Consider the following 19,581-nt stretch of genomic DNA (forward strand, 5'->3'; position numbering starts at 1 on the left):
AAGGAAAAGAAATACCTGTGTAGTTGGTATGGTAGAAAGAACATTGAATTATTTGAGCTCAGTGATTTTTCACCTTTGAATGGAAAGAATATTATCTAATTTATAAAATACCGTGTGTGTGTGTGTGTGTGTGTGTGTGTATGTATTTGTAAGCTTTGAAGTTTAATCTAATCAAAATTAGAAAAACACTAAACATACATCATATATGTACTCCTGACACCACATTATCTTCATAAAAATTAGATTTCCCTACTTTCATGTTTCCTATAGAAAATAAAAGTAAATTAAAAAAAAGTTGTGGTGCTTTAATTTGTATGATCAAGAGAGGGACTGTAGTGATCTATTCTTGAAAATGTCCATCTAGGCAAAGCAAGTTCAGCTGTTCTAATGATCCTGACCTTGATACTGTATATTAATGCTACCTTCATAATGCCTCGTTACAGTTACATGATGTTGATTGATGGGACAAATGAAGTTTTTATGATTGACAGAGATAATTCAGTGTTCCATGTTTCAAATCTGGAATTTCCATTTCGTAAGGATCTCCGCATGCATTTATCAAATACCCTTTTGGATGGGGTAAGTAATGTATTCATATGTGTGTTTTAAAAAAGTTAAATTGTGTACCCATTGTTAGTATGTCTAACTTAGAACCAAATGTGATTTTGATTTGAATGCTAAGTTTTATTTCTTACCTGTACTTATATTGAATAAGTTTCTTTTTAAAGGTATACTTAGCTGAGAATGGGAGTGTATGCATGCCCACAGTTCCAGCACTGGGGGCGGCAGAACAGAAGAACTCAGCAAGTTCAAGGCCATCCATGGCTGAGATCCTGTCTCAAAAACAAAGCAGGCCAACCAGCCCTAACTATTTATCCTTGAGTATAAACAGCATTTTTCAGATATTTTCTCTAGTGGAGAAAATTGTTCATGATATGGAAATTGAGTTATATAAATCTTGTATTGATCATAAGGGAACAAAATTAAACCTTTGCTTTTATTATTGAAAAGAAGTTATTTATTTTTAATAATTATGAAGTGGCTTTTTACTTTCTTCCCTGAAAATAGCTTTTCCTTACACACTTATAACAACAAAAAAGCCTCTTTTAATTAAAAACTAAAGTAATGCAGAATGCTACAAAAAGTCTGGCAAAAGCTGAACATGGTGACTCACACTTTAATCTTGACACTTGGGTAGCTGAGAAAGGAGTTTATCAAGTGCAGGGCCAGCCTGGGCTCGATATTAAGTTCCAGTCTGCCTTCATAGTAAGACTGTTTAAAGAAATAGAAAATCAAACCAAACAAAGAAAAAGCTAATCAAAAATAATTTAAATTCCTGATGTTGGAATAACTTGTATATATGTTAAGGGCTGTAACTGTCAACTTCGCTCAGGGCAGTGTGGTCAATGCTGAAAAATATAGCATATACATATTGGCAACATCAACTCTGAGAACTGAGTTTCCTTTTTTCTTTCTTTCTTTTCTTTGAGATAGGTTCTTATATAGATAGTCTAGGGCTAGTCTGAATTCATGACCCTCTGCTCCTGCCGCTCAAGCGGTATGCCACCACAGCTGGGTTTAGAGTATAGATTTTTTTTCATTTTTCCAAGACAGCATTTCTCTGTGTAACAGTCGTGGACTCCTTTTGTAGACCAGACTGGCCTCAAACTCACAGTGATCCACCTGCCTCACCCTCCCTCAGTGCTGGGATTACAGGTATGCGTTGCCACGCCCAACAAGGTTTTTCTTTTTCTTTTCTTTTTTTTTTTTTAAATAGTACCTTTCTTTCTTTCTTTCTTTCTTTCTTTCTTTCTTTCTTTTTTTTTCTTTCTTTCTTTCTGTATGTATGTATGTATGTACGTACGTATATACATACATACGTTCCATGGCTTGTTAGTGGAAGGCAGAGGACAGCCTGGAGTTGGTTATCTCCTTCCACGTGGGTCTTGGGGATTGAATTAAGGTTGTTTAGTGTATCTCTAGGCGTTGTTACACACTGTTAACATTGGGTTTTGATTTGTTATTTTCTCACTTAATGAGGGACAGAATGACTTCTTTGTTTTAAGGAATAGTGTATGTAGCAACTCTAGGTGTCTCATTGGCTTCATCAGTTATTCCATGAGGGACCTTACTCAGTTCACTCAGTTTTCTCTTCTGTGGTGAGATGGTAAAGATTGGGAAAGCTGTAAGGTGATACTGTCCGGCACTTCCTCCTTATTTATTATGTGAGTAGTTATGAGGCTTAACAGCTCACTCCTTAACGACTTATGATACTGCTTCTAAGCAGTCTTCTACAGTTTTCTTTTTGTGTACATCTCTTTCCTGTTGGCCGATGAAGTCTTTGTCTATCAGGGCATACTTTATGTTAATATATTTAATTTTTTATTTTTATTTTTCAAATTTTATTTATTTATTTATTTATTTATTTATTTATTTATTTATTTATTTTTGGTCATTACATCCCCCTAGCCACTTGTATGGTACCTTCCTGAGCATTGCAGGTTAGCTGCAGGAAGCAGGCAAGAACTGTCCAGCCCAGCTAAGTTTGAGTTTTCTCTGTCCTATTACCAGAGTGTGTTGGATAGTTTGGGCTGTCATCAAGCAAGAAAGCAAACAAGCAAGCAAGCAAACAAAAACATTTGTTAATTTGTTTGTTACATTGTATTTTGTCTGTTGATAATACATTTTCGTTTTGGCTATTTTTTCTTTTTATTATTTTTTTCTTTTTTAAAATAATTAAACTTTTTAAAATATAATTTATTCAGATAACATCCTGATTGTTATCCCCTCGCTTGAATCTTCTCGTTCTTACCCTCTTCTGCCATATTTCCCTCCCCTAATCTTCTGACAGAAGGGGACCTCCTCGCTACTTTATGACCACAGCCTATTAGGTCTCATCTGAATATCTGCTCCCCATTCCTCTCTGTGTGTGGCCAGTGTTTAAAGGAAAACACTTTTATTTTCCTTGCTTGTTTTAGGGGAATTGTTTGTGTGCTATCCAAACTTAAAAATTTACTTTTTCTAGTCAGTTTTTGAAAAGAAGCATTGACTGAAATCTTGTTATTGCATCATGTATTCATATGCAGATGTCTAGGTAAACATTTCAGTAACTAAGTTAAGATAACAAATTTGAGACTGGGCTGTAGTATGTGGTAGAGTGTTTGGGTATGCAAACCCTGCTTCCATCCCAGTGCTGCATAAGTAGGGCGTGATGGCACACACCTGCAGTCATAGCCTCTGCCTCCCAAATGCTGGGATTGCTTGTGTCACTCCCTGCCTTATGCAGAATTTCTTTTGACATTTTATGACTGTGGTAGATTTGAAGTGATCTTTGCATTCAAAATTTAAAAAGTCATATAGGAAATTCAGTCTATAATAAGACAAAAGTAGTCAGCATATTATTAAATTTTAAACAGTGGTTAAACATAATTATCAAAATGATGCTGAATTTCAGAATTTCAAATTTTGTTATTTGCTCTTAAGTATTGCTAGTAATCCAAACATAAAGGAGAATGTAGTGTAGCCATTTAGCTATGAAAAGCATAGAATTCATTGTGATGGTGCAAGTCTATAAATCCAACACTTTAAAGGCTGAGGCAGGTAGATTGCTGAGAGTTCTAGACTAGCTTTGGCTACCTCATGAGTTGTAGGCTAGCCAGGGGCTATATAGCGTGACTCTGCCTCCAAACAAAACTACAAATCCCCAATCCAGAACACAGGGGGATTGCATCATAGATTATTTCAATATGTATTGTAAACACATAGGACAGAGTTTTGAACTGCTGAGAACTTATTGATTTTTATGAGTACAAGTGTGCTCCCTTTAAAGTCTCATCAAGATATATTTTGAAGATTTTTTAAATATTTATTTATTTATTTATTTGGTGTTTTGAGACAAGGTTTCTCTGTGTAGCCTTGGCTGTCCTGGACCCACTTTGTAGACCAGGCTGGCCTCGAACTCACAGCGATCTGCCTGCCTCTGCCTCCCGAGTGCTGGGATTAAAGGCGTGCGCCACCATCGCCTGGTTGTATTGAAGTTTTTTTTACTCTATCTCTGTGTGTATTATATTCTGGTGAAATTAAATTGCTATTAAAGTGAAAATTCATCTTTTTTTTCAAGGAAATGATCATTGACAAAGTAAATGGACAGGCTGTTCCAAGATATTTGATATATGACATAATTAAATTCAATGTAAGTACCTCTTACAATGTATAAAGTTGTTAGAGTTATCTCTGGTAATGGAAAGCATTACATTTCATCATTTAACACTGGAACGTTCACTGATTTATTATCTTAATTTATACTGCTAGCCTCCAAATACCTGAGGCTGGGCAATTGTAATGTCAGAGAGTTATTTTGGCTCCAGTTATTTTGGTTAGAGAGCCAAAGCCTTAATTAAAATCTTTTTAGTTCTTTCATTTATTATTTTCCTCAGAAAGAATTTAACTGATCATCTTGTATATGCTATGTTCTGTAGTTATTGAATATAAAATGATAAATAAAACTGATTTCTGATTTTTTTCCCTTTATGCTATTTCCATAACAGTTCATTGGTATTTAAGGGCAGCAGAGAAAAATTGTTTAATTTTAATATAATTATTCTATTTGGTTTATTTTTAATATTAATATATTGCATACAAGTTGTTAGTGTTAATGGCATATATTGTATACATTTGCTAGGTTATGCATATATATTGGATTTAATATCAAAATCAGCTTGCAGGAGAATAGAAATGTAAAGAAATGTGCCTGGGCATGGTGGCTTATAGCTTGACACCTAGCACTTGAAAGGTAGAGATCAGACTGGTCATCATAGCAAGTTCCTGGCCAGCCAGAGCTACACAATGAGATCCTGTCCTTAAAAATTAAAAAAAAGAAAAAGAAAAAAGCTGGCCATGGTGGTGGGTGCTTTTAATCTCAGCACTCAGGGAGGCAGAGGCAGGCGGATCACTGTGAATTTGAGGGCAGCCTGGCCTACAAAGTCAGTCTAGGACAGTCAGGGCGGTTACACAGAAACCCTGTCTTGAAAAACCAAAAGGAAAAGAAATGTAAAGAAACAGTGTGACAGTGCTGTGAGTAGAACAAGGAGGTGTGCCCGAGGTAGAGTGGTGCTGAGGATGGGAGCACGTCGTGTTTCCCTGGCTGTTGTTGAGTCCTTGCAGAATGGAGGCCAGGAACACTACATGGTTGGCTGCCACACTTGATGTGTGGAGAAAAGTGTGTCATGGAAAGAAATAGCAACAGAGTGGTGCTAGGGTAGCAGATTACTTCACTGTGGTGTTTGAACTTAGATTTAATGTCGTAGGGCATCACTTAAATGTTTCAGTGATGGTTATGGTGGGTGGTGTTTTTGCTCCGTTGAAAGAGACCGCCATTGCCAGTGCCGTTGGTGTTGGGAAGTGAGGAAGGACTGCTGTGAGGAGCCCGGCACAGCGCTTTGAGTGCTTGCTGCCATCTGTTGTCCCTGCTCCTCTGGCTGCCAGTGCTTCCTGTGTGTAGTCCTTGTGGACGGGAACGTGCTCTGCTTTCTACCTAGTCTTGTTTTGGTCACATGATACACATTTTAGTAGAGAATTTAGACTACTTATAGATTATTCATTTAAAAGAAGGGAGGGTGCTTGTTTGGGCCTTTTTACTTTTATAGGTATCTTGAGTACTCCTAGTAGGCCTAATAGGCAAGCCAATCACTTTAGGTTTCCTACCTTGGTGGAGATTGTATCGTCCTACATGGACTAAGTCCTTGTTTATTAACTTTCCCTCAGTAAATATCCTTTACGAACAGTTCTAGGAGTTGTACTTGGCTCCTGCTCACCTTGTATTCACTCCCTGTTCTTAGTTGAATGTAAGTTGTTGTCCTTCCAAGGCTGAGAGACACACATCCTGAAGCATGTGCTGCCCGTCTTAGGAAACGTTAGGCTAGGCAACAGAGATCGGAAAAGGGGACAAGAAGGCAGTGACGGTGTCGCAAAACTTCAGTAGTCGTTAAGGCTGTGCTTTCTAACTTAGGCAATTACTGCCAGCCAGGGATGTGCTTCAGCTATGTTTATTATGAACATGCGGCTGGATAGGACATGAGTGTACACACACTTCCTGTGGCATTGCTGAAACGCCATGAATGACACTAAAGAACAAGTTTATTGGGAGAGAAGAGATTTCTGTTTCTACAGCTGTGTAGCTATGAACATATGTAAATTTACTAGTTTCAGATTGAGGATATATCTATGTAATAAATACCTTCTTACTAATGGGATGAAGATTGATCAGTGTAGGTAATATGCTATTTTAAGTATACTTTAGTGAATTTGGGTTTTAGTTTTTACTAATATAATTAAATAATAAAATATAGTAATTATATTAATGTATTAATTCATATTTGAAATCGGAGACAGCTTATAATAGATATATATCATTTTCTCTTGCTGCCTTATGTAATTACAATTTAAAGGTAGCTATTGTTAGTCTAATTATTGGGACTGGCATGTATGGTGTGCAAGCTGTTCACTAGACATCTCAAGGACTGCTATTGGTGTACATTACCTTGTATAGTATTGTAGTCTTAACAGGTATTCTGATAATGTAGTTGTTAGTATTCAAATAAAAAAGAATTGTTTTTTTATTCAGGCACAGCCAGTTGGAGATTGTGATTTTAATATTCGTCTACAGTGTATTGAACGTGAAATTATAAGTCCACGACATGAAAAAATGAAGACGGGGCTCATTGATAAAACACAGGAACCATTTAGTGTCAGACCTAAACAGTTTTTTGACATCAATATTTCAAGAAAGGTAAAATTTGCTTATTTCTTTAGTTGGGGATTTAAGCTCCTCTGCTCAGCGTGTGAGAGGATGAGTGCTGCTGACAGGAAGGTGGTGAGGGGCTCCTGAGCGGTGCGGAAGTGGCTCGGCAGACCTCTGTCCCACCAAAGCCCACTCCAGCGCTGCATGGCGGCTCATTAAAGCTTGGACTTGGAGCGCAGCGCACAGCCCGAAGGCAGTGTCTTCTCCAAGTGATCCAGTTAGGTTAACCCTCTTCCGGGCAGTTGGGCTGGTTCTGCTTCTTCCAGGTCTGGTCTCAGTCTTCTTTGCAGCTCAGCTTCCTTCCTTACTGTGGCAGGGAGGGGCCTAATGCATCTGGTAAATTTTGGGGACTTCTGAAGCTATGTAGAGTTGTTCACCTTCCTGCTTAAGGAACTTCCTGCAGGAGGAAGTGTTTCTTTCAATCTGGAGGAAATTGTTATCCAACACTTGCTCTCCCTCTTTCTTTCTAAGTTAGATATTTAGTGTACCAAATTTTTCTCTTATGGCGATATGCCAAATATTCTACCACAGTTTTGTTTGTATTCAGTTCTAAGTGCTTTAAAGTGTTTTGTTTGGATTTCTTTTATTCATAGATTCATAGAGTTCATTATTTAGGTTCTGAACATTGGACAGCTTTCCATGTTGTGGCTTAGAGATTATCAAGGGCATATTGGGGTTTAAATCTTTTCCCATCATTTATAAGTATTTGGGCTAAGTTAAGTCAGTCAGTGTGTCTGTCTAGCTAGCGTTAATTTCATTTTCCCCTTTAGATGAATGTTACATGTATTCCACAAAATTGTGAGATTGTTTTTTAATGTCCAGAATGAATGTAAGTGATTATTTTACTCATGATACTTCAGAGTTTATTTTCCTTTTTATTTATAGTAAGTTGAAGATTTTAATATATAGTAAATTTTTACTTAGGTGAAGTTTCCTTCTCATGTGTGTCCCTAAAACCTATGAGGGAATTGAAGAGAAATGTGTGTAATTTTGAACAGTCCTAAAATATGGTCATATAGCATAGTAATGGTTCTGAGAATCCCAAATTACCAACTCTGCTCACTTACTGATATAGGGGAAACAAAATAAACAAAAACCAGAGGGAAATTTCAGGAATATTACAGTAACATTTGCTATCTTACTATTATTAACTATTTAGTTTAATCACAATAAGTGCATTTGCATTACTGTATAACCATCACCAGGTGTCTCTCTCCAGAGCCTTGTCATTTGTACGAATTGAAGCCTAGCTGGGTGTGCTGGAGCCCTGCTGTATTCTCAGCTCTGCAGCAGGGAGGCAGGAGTGATAGAAGTTACAGGTCACCCTGGGGCATGTGAGAGCCTGTCTTAAACCACCAAGACCAACAGCAAAAGGAAACGACCCTGAAACACATGCATCATCTTAACCCACCTCAGATTATCTGTCACTGAGCATATATTAACCTTAAAGGAAGCATGTTCAAACTCTAATATGTATTGCTTTCATATTAGAGAAATTAAAGAATAGACTTTGGAAAATGAGATGCCAACAAAGATGAAGTCACAAATTGGGACTTAAAAATCACAGAGTTTAACCCAATGTTTCTACTTCTCTCTTGTTTCTCGGTTTTTAAATGTTACAGAAAATTTCATAAATTTTAGAAGTTAAAATAATTTTTAAATGATCATAATATTTCTAAAGAATATATTTTTATTTTATAGCTCCTGGAAGGAAATTTTGCCAAAGTAGTCAGTCATGAAATGGATGGACTTATCTTTCAGCCTATTGGAGTAAGTTCATGTGAGTGCATGAGTGTGTGCGTGTGTGCATTTGTGTGTGTGCACATCTGTGTGTGTGTGTGTGTATGAACATTTTCATCATTAAATTTAAAAGAAATTAGTTTTCAAATAATTCATATGAAATGAATATTAATTTATATTTCTTTGCTAGAAATCTTCCAATAACATTAAAGAAATGCTTATTTTTCTCCTGTGGCTTGCTATACCATTTAAGTATTAGTATCTCTAAAACTTGATTTTTTGCAATTGAGGAAAATATAAGATTTTGAAGAAGAAAGTGAAAAGAAATGATTTTTGAGTCCTTGTTCCTTGTGGACATTACCGTGGTGTTGGTCAGATGAATTCCACTGCCAGCTTTCCCCGCCTCCTCAGCACTGCTGTGTTGGCTCTGACAGTTCTTTGGTGTGCCCTGTTTAGTCACAGTAGAGAGTGTTGAGCAGGACACTTGCTCTCTACTCAGTAACTCAGTAGCTGCCAGGAAATTCCCATTCTCTAACCAGTGCTGTATACATACATACTTTTCAAAGTGTGTCACATGGAACTGAATCAGTTCCATTCAGGAATGGCCAGAGATACAAGTACAGAACAAAACCTGGCATAGGATCTACCAATTTGTGCTTTAACACGGTGTTGAAGTTTCTCTGACTATTCAGTTCTGTTCTACAGGAGTTATATCCTGGGTTGGAACACCTTCCCGTTTGCTGCATTTCGTTCTCGTTTACTCTTTTCTTAGAAATTAGGACTCCATGGGGTCTGGAGAGATGGCTCAGTGGTTGAGAACACTGCCTGCTCTTCGAGAGGACCCGGGTTCAATCCCAGCACCCGTATGGCAGCTCACAACTGTCTGTAACTCCAAGATCTGACACCCTCACACCAAAGCACATACATTAAAAAATTAAATTAAAAATATTAAAAAAAAAAAAGAAATTAGGACTCCTGAGTGAGCTACTGAGGGGTTACAGAGGCATCAAATTAGGCAACTGGAGCAAAGAAAAGGAACTAATAATTTTGAACACTAGGCATTCAACATTAGGTTATATTGCCTTAAATATATAGTAAAACCTTTAGTGAATATTTAGATACAAGATGCTGTGTTTTTCAGGATCCCTTGTTAAATAGAGGAGGAAAAAAATCTTCACTTTGGAGGTTGAAGTAGGAGAACTGGAGCAAGCTGGAAGCGAGGGACAGTAATTGTAGAGAATACTCTTAGGAAGGGGGAGTTTGGGTCTTTGAGTTCCATTATTTTTCATGTTTAGTCTTCTAGAATAAAAGAAGTAGTCTAAATGTAACAGTAAAAATAGAACATTTTAGTGTTTGAAGCTCATCGCTCAGACCTATACTCGTATGAGATTTGGGTAAGTGAGAAATGGCTGTAGAGGAATCTCTGCTATGGTTTGCGTGTAGACTGTGCCCTCCCACCTCATGCAGACAGGCTTCCAGCCGTGGGCCCTTGAGGGAGTGGCAACGCATGCCTGGCCTCTGAATTGTGAGCTAAAGTCAACCTCTCCTCTTGTGCTGTTTTTGTGAGATACTTTGTTTCAGCAGAGACAGTAATTAACACAGAAAGCCTTTTTTCTGGGATGTTAAGTAAAATCAATTGGATTATTACTCTGTTTCCTGTTTGGTTAACTGTGATTTTTGTTAGCGCTTTGTAATTGATACCTAGTCAGGCAAGTCTCCCTATTGGTCAGAATTTTCTTAAATATTTGTAGGTGTTTGCTTTAACAATCAAATTTCAGAAACATTTGCCTTGTTTTCAGAGTTTTTTTGTGGGAATAGTTTAGAGTTTGGATTTGGAGACAGTCAGTATAATAAATCATCTTCTCGCTGCTGCTCTGATCCTTAAGTTCAGTTAGGCTAGTTTCTACGCATTTGTGAGTTCTGTTTCGGTAGTAAGAAGTGTTTGCCCCCATGTTTGACACTTGATGCACTGCCGTGTTGGGTATTTGAAGCAGGATCTCATAGCTCAGGCTGGCCTGTTATTTGTCATTAGTCCTACTAATGCAAGTGTTAAGTCACCATGCCTGGGAGGCAGCTGCATTTTTGGCTTATTTTCTTCCAGACTTTGGATTGACATTAGCTCTTTCCAAAGTGCTAATTTTAAGGAATCAGTGTTTTTTTCTGTCTATGGTGAGATTATGTTTCTCCTTCCCACCCTCTTCCATTCCTTTCTATTTCAGTTTTCAAAGGCAGGGTTTTATGCAGTATAAGCTGGCCTCAACTTGCTGTGCTGCCAGGGCCAACCTTAAAATAACTCCTAATCATGCCTCTCCTTATCAAGTGCTAGGGTTACAGGCGTTATGCCACCAAGTCTGTCAGTATTGCTACTTTCGTGGTGACTTAATGCTTTTCACATTCTAGTCAGGGCCGTGCACCCCCGCCCCGACACCCCCCACCCCTCGCGCGCATATCTTTCTCTAGCTAGACATTGCCCTATACTGTGGTTATCAGTATCTCTTTCCTGAGCCAGAACTGACATTTTTCAGTACTTTTTAGCATACCAGCTCCATTTTGGGTTTGAAGGGACATGTTCTGAAATGTGCTGCCTTCTTTAGCCTTGCAGCATAGCTTTGCTGCTTGGGATTCCTTTTAATTATCACATACTGTTTACTGTTTTTTCATGGATAAGTACCTCACTGAGATTTGTGTTTTCTGATTTTTGTTTTGTTTTGTTTTTTTGTTTTTTTCAAGTGACGTTGAAACCTTGATGTTTTAGGAGCCAGTCTTTCTGCTTTTAGGTCCTGTTTAGCGCTTTAGAGTCTTTCCCAGTAGTCTCTACTGGGCTTATTACCTGCTACAGTTTTATGATTCAGACCTAGCTCTTCAGTGTCAATCCAGAAGGCAGCTGAAAGGCACAGTAAGTAAACATTGCTGCTTAAGACTACTGATCGAAGTGCCTGGAGTTTCAAAGGTTTTTTTTTTAATCTTGTCATATATATGAAATGGTTACCATCCTTCTTCTCCACATTTCTTTTTAGGGCTTAGCTACTGTGAACTTCCACATCACTGTTCAAACCATCCCTTTCATTTAAAAGCCTCTACTACTGTTTCCTACTATTACTTATTTTTACTAGGGATGTACAGTGTCTCCCTCCACCCCCAAAGCAGGGCAATGTGAAGGAACTCCCAGGTGTAGGAGAGGGGGCGGAGTCCTAAGGGAGGAGTGACAGGCCTTTAGATCTTCAGTGATCATTAAGCTGATTAAGGTTCAGTGCCTTCCTTTTAGGTTCTTCTTGTCCCTAATCTTTGTGATTGTTTCAGGTTAGGTCTGTATTGTTTCATTGTTATAGTTCATAGCTTCTTAGCTATATTGTCTTTCACTTCTAGTCCTGTTTTTCTAACCTTAAAAAAAATTATATTGTGGAAAATGCCTTATTTGGGGAAACTGATGGAAAAGAGACCCATATTAACTGATTGAATCACAATCATGGCTGCATAATGACATTTTACTCAACAAAGGGCTGCTTATAAGACAGTGGTATATGGCTGGACAGATGACTCAGTGGTTAGGAATACTTGCTGCTCTTCCAGAGGAACTCAGTTTAGTTCTGAGCACCACATCTGGTAGGTAATTCACAGTTGCCTGTGCCTGCTTCTGTCTTAATGAAGTTGATCCCATCCATTTATAATACTGCATAGGATTCTTATGGGGATGTCCATTAGGTCTGGGTGGATTCCCCTAGACCACCATTGTCTCCTCAGGGCAGCCATGGATGAGTACCTGCCAGCTGTCGTCAGGCAGGAGGGTAGCAGGATTATGGCAGTGGGTTTCTCAAACTGGACTTAGGGTGATTCAGGAGTAGTACCTGACACTGGGCTGCGCAGGCGTTCGACAGCCAGTGTCTGGTGTTCCTCATTGGCAAGCCCCAGCCAGTGGGGTACTTGAGTGTAAGATCCTAACCCAGAGTTAGCTTGTTTGCTTCTTTTACTAGAACGCATTATCTGTGGCAGCTCTTAGATAGGTGGATCATCCTGTGGCTGCAGGGTCTAGGCGTCTGCTGAGGTATGCTAAGAGTGTTTCTGTGGCCCCATAGTTTGGGTTAAAAGCTCTTTTGCAATGTTTTTTGTTTCATGGACAGATGAGAAGGGTTTGAAATATCTGGAAATGCTAGGGCTGGAGGCAAAGTCAGATCTGTTTTTAAAGCCTCAAACACTTTTGTTCAGTCTCAGTGTCTGAGTGTATGGAGGCCTTCCTGTTTCCCCAAACCCTGCTATTGAGAGAGCCTGTGTCTTAGTCTCTGGAGTTGAGACCTGAAGGACGCAGCAGTCCTTGTCTCGGTTAGGCTTCTTTTGCCTCCGTTCAGCTGGTTTCTGAGGTAGGTAGCATCTGATGCGCAAAGTTGGCTTTTCTTAGCTAATGATCTGTAGCCTATCATCTTGTAACTCTTGCAGCAGGGGCCCTTCTACAGCCTTCAGGTTCAGAGGCCAGGAGGAGTCACCTACATATTTTAAGAATATGGTCTTGGAAGGGCAGGAAGGAGGTCAGCACTTAGTGCTCCTTTAAACAGGGTTGGAAAGTTTTTAAATCTTGGGGAAACCTGGTCACTGTAAGTTGCCTATTGTAACCTGCGTTTGGGTCTGTTCATTCAAAAACAAAGATGGGTTGACTCCCCTCTGCCAATGGGAGGCTGAAGAATGCATCCTTCAGGTCCAAGACTGTGTAGATCTGTTTTTCTGAAAGGCTCAGACTCATGAGAGTGTATGGATTTGGGAGTGGAGTGGGTGGTCTTGACCCTCTTATGTGCTTCCTTAGATCTTGGCCAGGTCTATAATCAGAGGTAGCAGGTTTCTTCACAGGCAGGAAAGGTGCATTTCAGGATCACTCGAAGGGCACTAGGATGCCTGTCTCTCTAGATATGGACTGCAGCTCCAACTTCTTTTCAAACCTGTTTTACCTCTTTTATCTAAAGATACTTATAGACACAGGCATTGGCCAGAGAAACTAATGAACTAGACTGCTCTGTGGGCAGAAAGAAAGATTTATTGGGGCTCATACTGCCAAAGACATCTCTTGGCGAGCAGAGAGAAGAACAAAACGGTGGAAAACCAAGCATGTTTTCTTGATTTAAGGTTTTTTTTTCTATGCCTGTTCTAGTTCCCAATTATGACACAGAGACCTGTTATATTTATAATAAGCTTCAAGCACCGTGACTGGGCAGATAGCGATCTATTCTAATGTGTCTATGGTGGCCTGGCTTACTTCCCAGCCATGTGCCCGTGCTACTTACTATCTAGTCCTGCCCTAGCCTCGCCTGCTCCATTTTGCTAGTCCTCATGGCCTAGCAACCTTCTCGTTCTCTTCCCTTTCTCTCTTCCTGGGATGCCCAGCCTGGGACAGAAGTTCATCTACTGCCTCCTCTGCCCAGTCATAGGCTCTTCAGCTTCTTTATTAACCAATCAGAGATAACTGGGGAGTAATTTTTATACAACATTGAGACAAGAGGTTCTTCAATAGCAATGGCAATACCAGAATCTGCTAGCATTTAGCTCACTGTTGGTTTGGCAGCTAACAGTAGAATATATGGAGACCATCTTAATATAGTGTGGATGAAGGTCACCTCTACACGGTTTTATGGTAGCCAGCAGAGTGGGCTTCTGAGCTGTCCAGAATTGATCCTAACCGGGTGAGCTTGCTGAGTTGACTTTTGTGAGAAGATGAAGGGAGGAGATTCTTGGAGGACAGAGACCACTTTAAGAGTTCTACTTTTCTAATAATCAGAGACCTTTTAGGCTTGTATTCCTGATGACAATCTTGTTTACCTGACCAAAGTTTGGGACAATGTCACCAGCACTGCCGATGGGGGGTGGGAGTTCTCTGGACCTAACATTCTAGCCTATTGTTGATAATATGAAGTGATGGCTAGGGACCTGAGAAGAGAGGGTTCTAGAATGCTGCTCCATAACAAGGGCTCAAGTCAGCAGGCTTGAGTAGGACACCTGAGGAAATCCATCTGACTGTCAGGTTATTTCACCAATTCTCTCCTGAGGAGGCAAGGTGCATAATAATAATAATAATAATAATAATAATAATAATAATAATAATAATAATAATAGTAATAATAGCAGCAGCAGCAGCAACAACAACAATAGCAACAAGAGCAACAACAACACAACAGCAACAACAATAATAGATGTTGTTGTTGTAATATATAAACAGTACCTTTACAAAATATCAGTTTCGGTGTGACTTAGTTTATCCATATAGCTAAAGCTTGACAAATTTAGCAAAGACAAAGCAACTAGACATTTTTTGCTAGCCTGAATGGAGCATAGGAATTCACAAACCATGTTCATATATGTTGTTTCTTATACAGAACAGTTTTAGAAGCTTGGTGTTGAACATAGTAAAGACATTGGGTTAGATATAAGTTTCTAAGTCAGTTTCTATTATCCTGAGTAGACCATTATAACTTTAGGAATCTAAAAATCGTAATCATCAAACATATGTTATTTTTAAGCCCTATTTTCCCTTAACCTTGTTCATGGTTTGTTTCGCCTGTTATTTTTCACTCTTAGGACAAACATCATTATACAAAAATCTATTCTAATCCAAAATATCTTGGAGGCCTGCTGTTGTCTCCTTAATGTAGGGAAAATAAAACAAACCATCTTGGAGGCCTGGTGTTGTCTATAAAAGGAGATCCAATGATAAGCAGAGGCCTCAGCAGCATTAGTTGTTTTATGAGTATTGCCATAGTTGGTTTGTGCCGTGTGCTTACCTTAACTAAGATGGCGATTATGTCACATGGTGTCCTCTCTCCTAACCTAACTAAAGATAGCTGCCAGCCAAATGGGGGTGTCCTTCCTGGTGCTGTTATCAGCCAAGGTGAAAGCCACATGGTTGCTATTCAGTCTACGGTGAGCCCATTATGTAACATTCCCGCTCCCCCCCAACAAAAAACAAGTGACATCTGTATTCCTAAAGACTTGAGTCTAAGTTATATATAAGTATGCTGTCGCGAATAAAGATCACCTATGTATAGATTTGTTTATCCTTTCCTATTATAAGTTTTAAACTAAGTTTTTATTTCAGATTTTATAAACCACACCCAATGAACTTAAGAATCCTGAGATTCAGAAAGTTTACAGAGTGGTCTTACAAATTTTGAAATAAACTATATTTTAGCAAAAGTTTTAGAAATATAAGGGAGGGGAGTATTTATTTATTTATATTTATTTTATTAATTCATTCATATTACATCTCAGTTGTTATCTCATCCCTTATATCCTCCCATTCCTCCCTCCCTCTTGCTTAACCCCTACTCCAGGAGGGGAGTATTTATAAAGTTAAATAAAACCAAGAAGAAGAGTATGAGGTCAACAGCAGTAATCCCTATTGGAATAGTTTACTTCTTAGTGGTTGTAAAGCACATAGTGTCTTTCCTGAGCGGTTCTGTTTTGCTTTCCTTCCTGTCTGACCTGTGGTAGAGACTTTGGAAGAAACTTTAAACAAGCATGCTTTGGTTTAGAGAAAGGAGGCCATAACCCATCTCCAAGCCAACTTTTAATTTTAACATTAATTATACTCTAAGACTTTTGAATCTCTCTAAGTGTGAATTTAGTGATCAGAGTGAGAAACTAGAGTAAGCAGAGAACAAGAAGGCTTACAAGATGCTAGGGTCGAGAGTAGAGAAAGCTTAGTGATAAGGGGTTTTTGCATCATTTGTTTATATGGTGGCAGAAGTCGTTACAGTCTGTGAGAATTTGGAAACTGACTGTGCCATTGTTTTGGCCATTAAGGCTGTTATCTAGTCTGTACCACCCAGGCCATTTGCAGTACAACAGTGTGCCTGAATGGAATCTGAGTCTGAGGAGGAAAAGAGATTAGAGAAGGCAGAGGAGGAGTCATGGGTTTAATTCTCAATGGGAAGTGCCCACAGGAATGAGCTGTGAGAACAGGCCAGACAGACGTTTTCGGGAGAGGCATTGCAAACAAAATTCTGAAATCTCCAGTACTGTAGAGGCCCAGGAGGATGAAGAGAAGCTGCCTGATACACCTGTGCGGCTTCTGTGAGTATTCTCCATAGGAGCCATAGGCAGACACAGCAAGCCAGTGAATGGGGCAGAGACAGGGCAGGCAGCTTCTAGGAGGAGGCAGGGGAGACAAGTTGCTAGCTGTGCTTAGAGACAGGGTAAGCTCTAGGAGGGAGCTGAGATACAGCAAACAGGGAGGCAGCCGGGAGCCAAATTGGGGGGTGGGAGAGACTTGGCAACAAGAATTTCAATTTAGGGTGTTCCCAAGTAGACTGATCAGTAGAGGGGCATCCCTCCTACATGTTATGGGGCACCCATAAGGACCGAATAGGCAGCTCAGAGAAACTTAAGTAGTAGAAGAGAGATGGGAGATTGAGCGAGTAGAGAAGCCCCTGAAGAGGCCGACTCTAAATTTTGAGCTGAATGTGGTGGGTGCTAAGAACCGGCAGAAGCAAGTGATCCACACCTAGGAGGGTGAAAAGTCAGCACTCTGGTTTGGTTAGGAGGGACAGGGCCTTCTGTGGGGCAGTCCAGGGTCCCTGCTCCCTCTGGGTTTCAGCACCAAATGTGAGGAATGCTGTAGGCAGATTTATCGAGGCTCAAACTGCCAAAGGCATCTCCCAGGGAGCAGAGAGAAGAGCATAAATGCAGAGGAGCAGGCAGGTTCTATGTATTGTCAGCTGACACAGGCATTGATCCAGAACTAGATGTTCTTGCCTGAGTGCAGGGTCAAGAGTGCTTCCTGGAAGAACAGAAGCTACCTGACTTAAAAGACAAAAACCAAACCAAACCAAACTGTACTTCACTGCTTTCCTAGTATACAGAAACGAGCTTTATATGATCTAAAATGCATGGATTCCTGGCATGCTTAGGGACCCATTTTTAACTTTACCCTCATTATTATAGTTTACCATGACATTTCTAGTTATTAGCCACAGTAATTAGACATTAGTCCTGGTGTCCAGCATAATTTCTGACTCTGGTATTAGTAATTGATAAAAATTTTGGTAAGATTTTTAAATTGCTTTTCTTTGTTAGGTATTATATTAAAATCAAGCTCTAACTGAGAAGTTTGGACCCTTTGATTAGACCAGAACTTTCCCCCCTTTTTTCAGTTTTTCGAGACAAGAGTTTCTCTGTGTAGCCTGAGCTGTCCTGGAACTAGCTCTGTAGACTAGGCTGGCCTTGAACTCAGAGAGATCCGCCTCCTTCTGCCTCTTAAATGCTGGGATTAAAGATGGACTACACCACCACCACCACCACCACCAGCACCACCACCACCCAGCTAGACCAAAACCTTTTAATATAAAAATTGCCAACCTTTCTAAGTTTTTTTTTTTTCAGAAGTCTAGGACTTTGATGAACTTATTTTTATTTATTGAAAAGGAGTTGTGAAACACTATTATGAGAAGATAATGACATAAGTTACTGGTGCTCTTTTTAAGATATTAAAATGCATGCAAGTCTTGCCCTTTGGTTTTGAATGGGAAATGCCCCAGCGTCAGAGCCTTTGCTTTGGTTCTGCCCTTGGGACTTCTGCTGTCCGTCCAGCCTGCTCCTCTGTCTCTGCTCTGATGCCATTTTCCTGCTGTTGGTGATCTTGGGGTAAAAAAGATAAATAAGGGGTTGGAGAAATAAATGGCTTGGAGGTTAAGAGTGAGTACTGTTCTCACTGTGCACCCCACAGTGCAGCTCACTACTGTCTGTACCTTCAGCTCCAGGGCACCCAGTGCCATCTTTTAGCCTCTCATGTGCGCATGTCCACTTACAATCATGCACATAATTAAAGAGATATAGTCAGTTCCATTCTGTGGAAGGCAAGCTCTCCCCTTAAACTTCAGGTTTGTTTTCCTCTGCTTGAGTTTCAAGGTCAGAGCTTCCGTTTTGTGTTTGCATAGAATAGACATACTTCCTGCCATTCTCCTCTGATGGAGGCGAGAATGAAGGTGCTCAAAGCTTGGCTTTCTACTGCAGTCTTTTCTTGGTACCATAAATATTCAAAGGGAAGGGAATGTTGAAAGATAATATTACTGATGAGTATAAGTATGTGTGTATGTATGTGTCTGTCTGTCTGTCTGTCTGTCTATCATCTGCCTACACACACTTGTGAAAAAATTGCTTGGCTAAAGTATATTTGGTAGTAATTACTTAAAATGTAGCGAGAAATTATTTCTGTTTTGTTACATTAATTATTGTATTGAGTCACTTAAGAGGCAGATGTTCTGCTGTAAAGAAGACACTGCTGTGAATTTTGATGAAATATTAAAGGCATCTGTACTGATGCTGAGGTAGTTGCTATAATCAGGCCAAGGCTACAAAAGTGAGCTTCGAGAAATGGTTAAGTTTTGATTTAATGTTGCTGTTGTTTTTTTTTAAAGCAGTTTAAAGGGCATTTTACTTATTTGTGTGTGTGTGTGTGTGTGTGTGTGTGCATGTTTATGTACATAAGTATATGCAGCATGTATTCCATAGTTGGCTTGTGGAAGTCAGAGGACAACTTGTTTCAGGGTTCAGCTTTCCTTGGACCATGGGGAGCCCTGGGATTGGATTCAGGTTTTCAGACTTGGCAGCAGTACTTTTACCTAGTGAGGCATCCTGTTAGCACAGTGCTTTTTAGAAATATGACTTTGTGTTATCCAGAGAGTTGCTTATTACTTTTATAAGAAAAAAAGATGAAGCTGGGTGTGGTGGCACACACCTCTAATCCCAACACTTGGGAGGCAGAGGCAGGTGGATTTCTGTGAGTTCAAGACCAGCTTGATCTACAGAGTTCCAGGACAGCCAAGGCTATTACCCAAAACAACAACAACAACAACAACAACAACAACAACAACAACAACAGAAAAAGAAAAAGGTGAATCTGGGATTTAATGGAGAAAGAAAAGCTTAGAATACTCCATTTATAAAAGGAAATTTGCTAGTATCAGATTTTGAATAAAATAAGTAGTTAATAATCATCACAACAGGCTATAATTTTCAAAATCATAGAAAGTTAGTGCTGAAAATGGTAATTCCAGGATTTGGTCAAC

At 39.5% G+C, this 19,581-nt stretch overlaps 1 protein-coding gene across 4 annotated transcripts in view; it reads left to right on the plus strand.

Moving 5' to 3' along the window:
- Positions 1-19,581, plus strand: part of RNGTT (RNA guanylyltransferase and 5'-phosphatase) — a 225,814-nt gene that overhangs the window by 69,180 nt on the left and 137,053 nt on the right. For all 4 annotated transcript variants that reach the window (XM_084782758.1, XM_084782759.1, XM_084782756.1 and 1 more), the window contains exons 9-12: positions 444-579; positions 4,121-4,192; positions 6,623-6,787; positions 8,501-8,569. In XM_084782758.1, coding sequence (XP_084638884.1) covers positions 444-579; positions 4,121-4,192; positions 6,623-6,787; positions 8,501-8,569 — 442 coding nt within the window. The remainder of the gene's footprint in view (positions 1-443; positions 580-4,120; positions 4,193-6,622; positions 6,788-8,500; positions 8,570-19,581) is intronic.

The sequence above is a fragment of the Acomys minous genome (assembly GCF_964271855.1).
Source record: "Acomys minous genome assembly, chromosome: 1".
NCBI lineage: Eukaryota > Metazoa > Chordata > Mammalia > Rodentia > Muridae > Acomys > Acomys minous.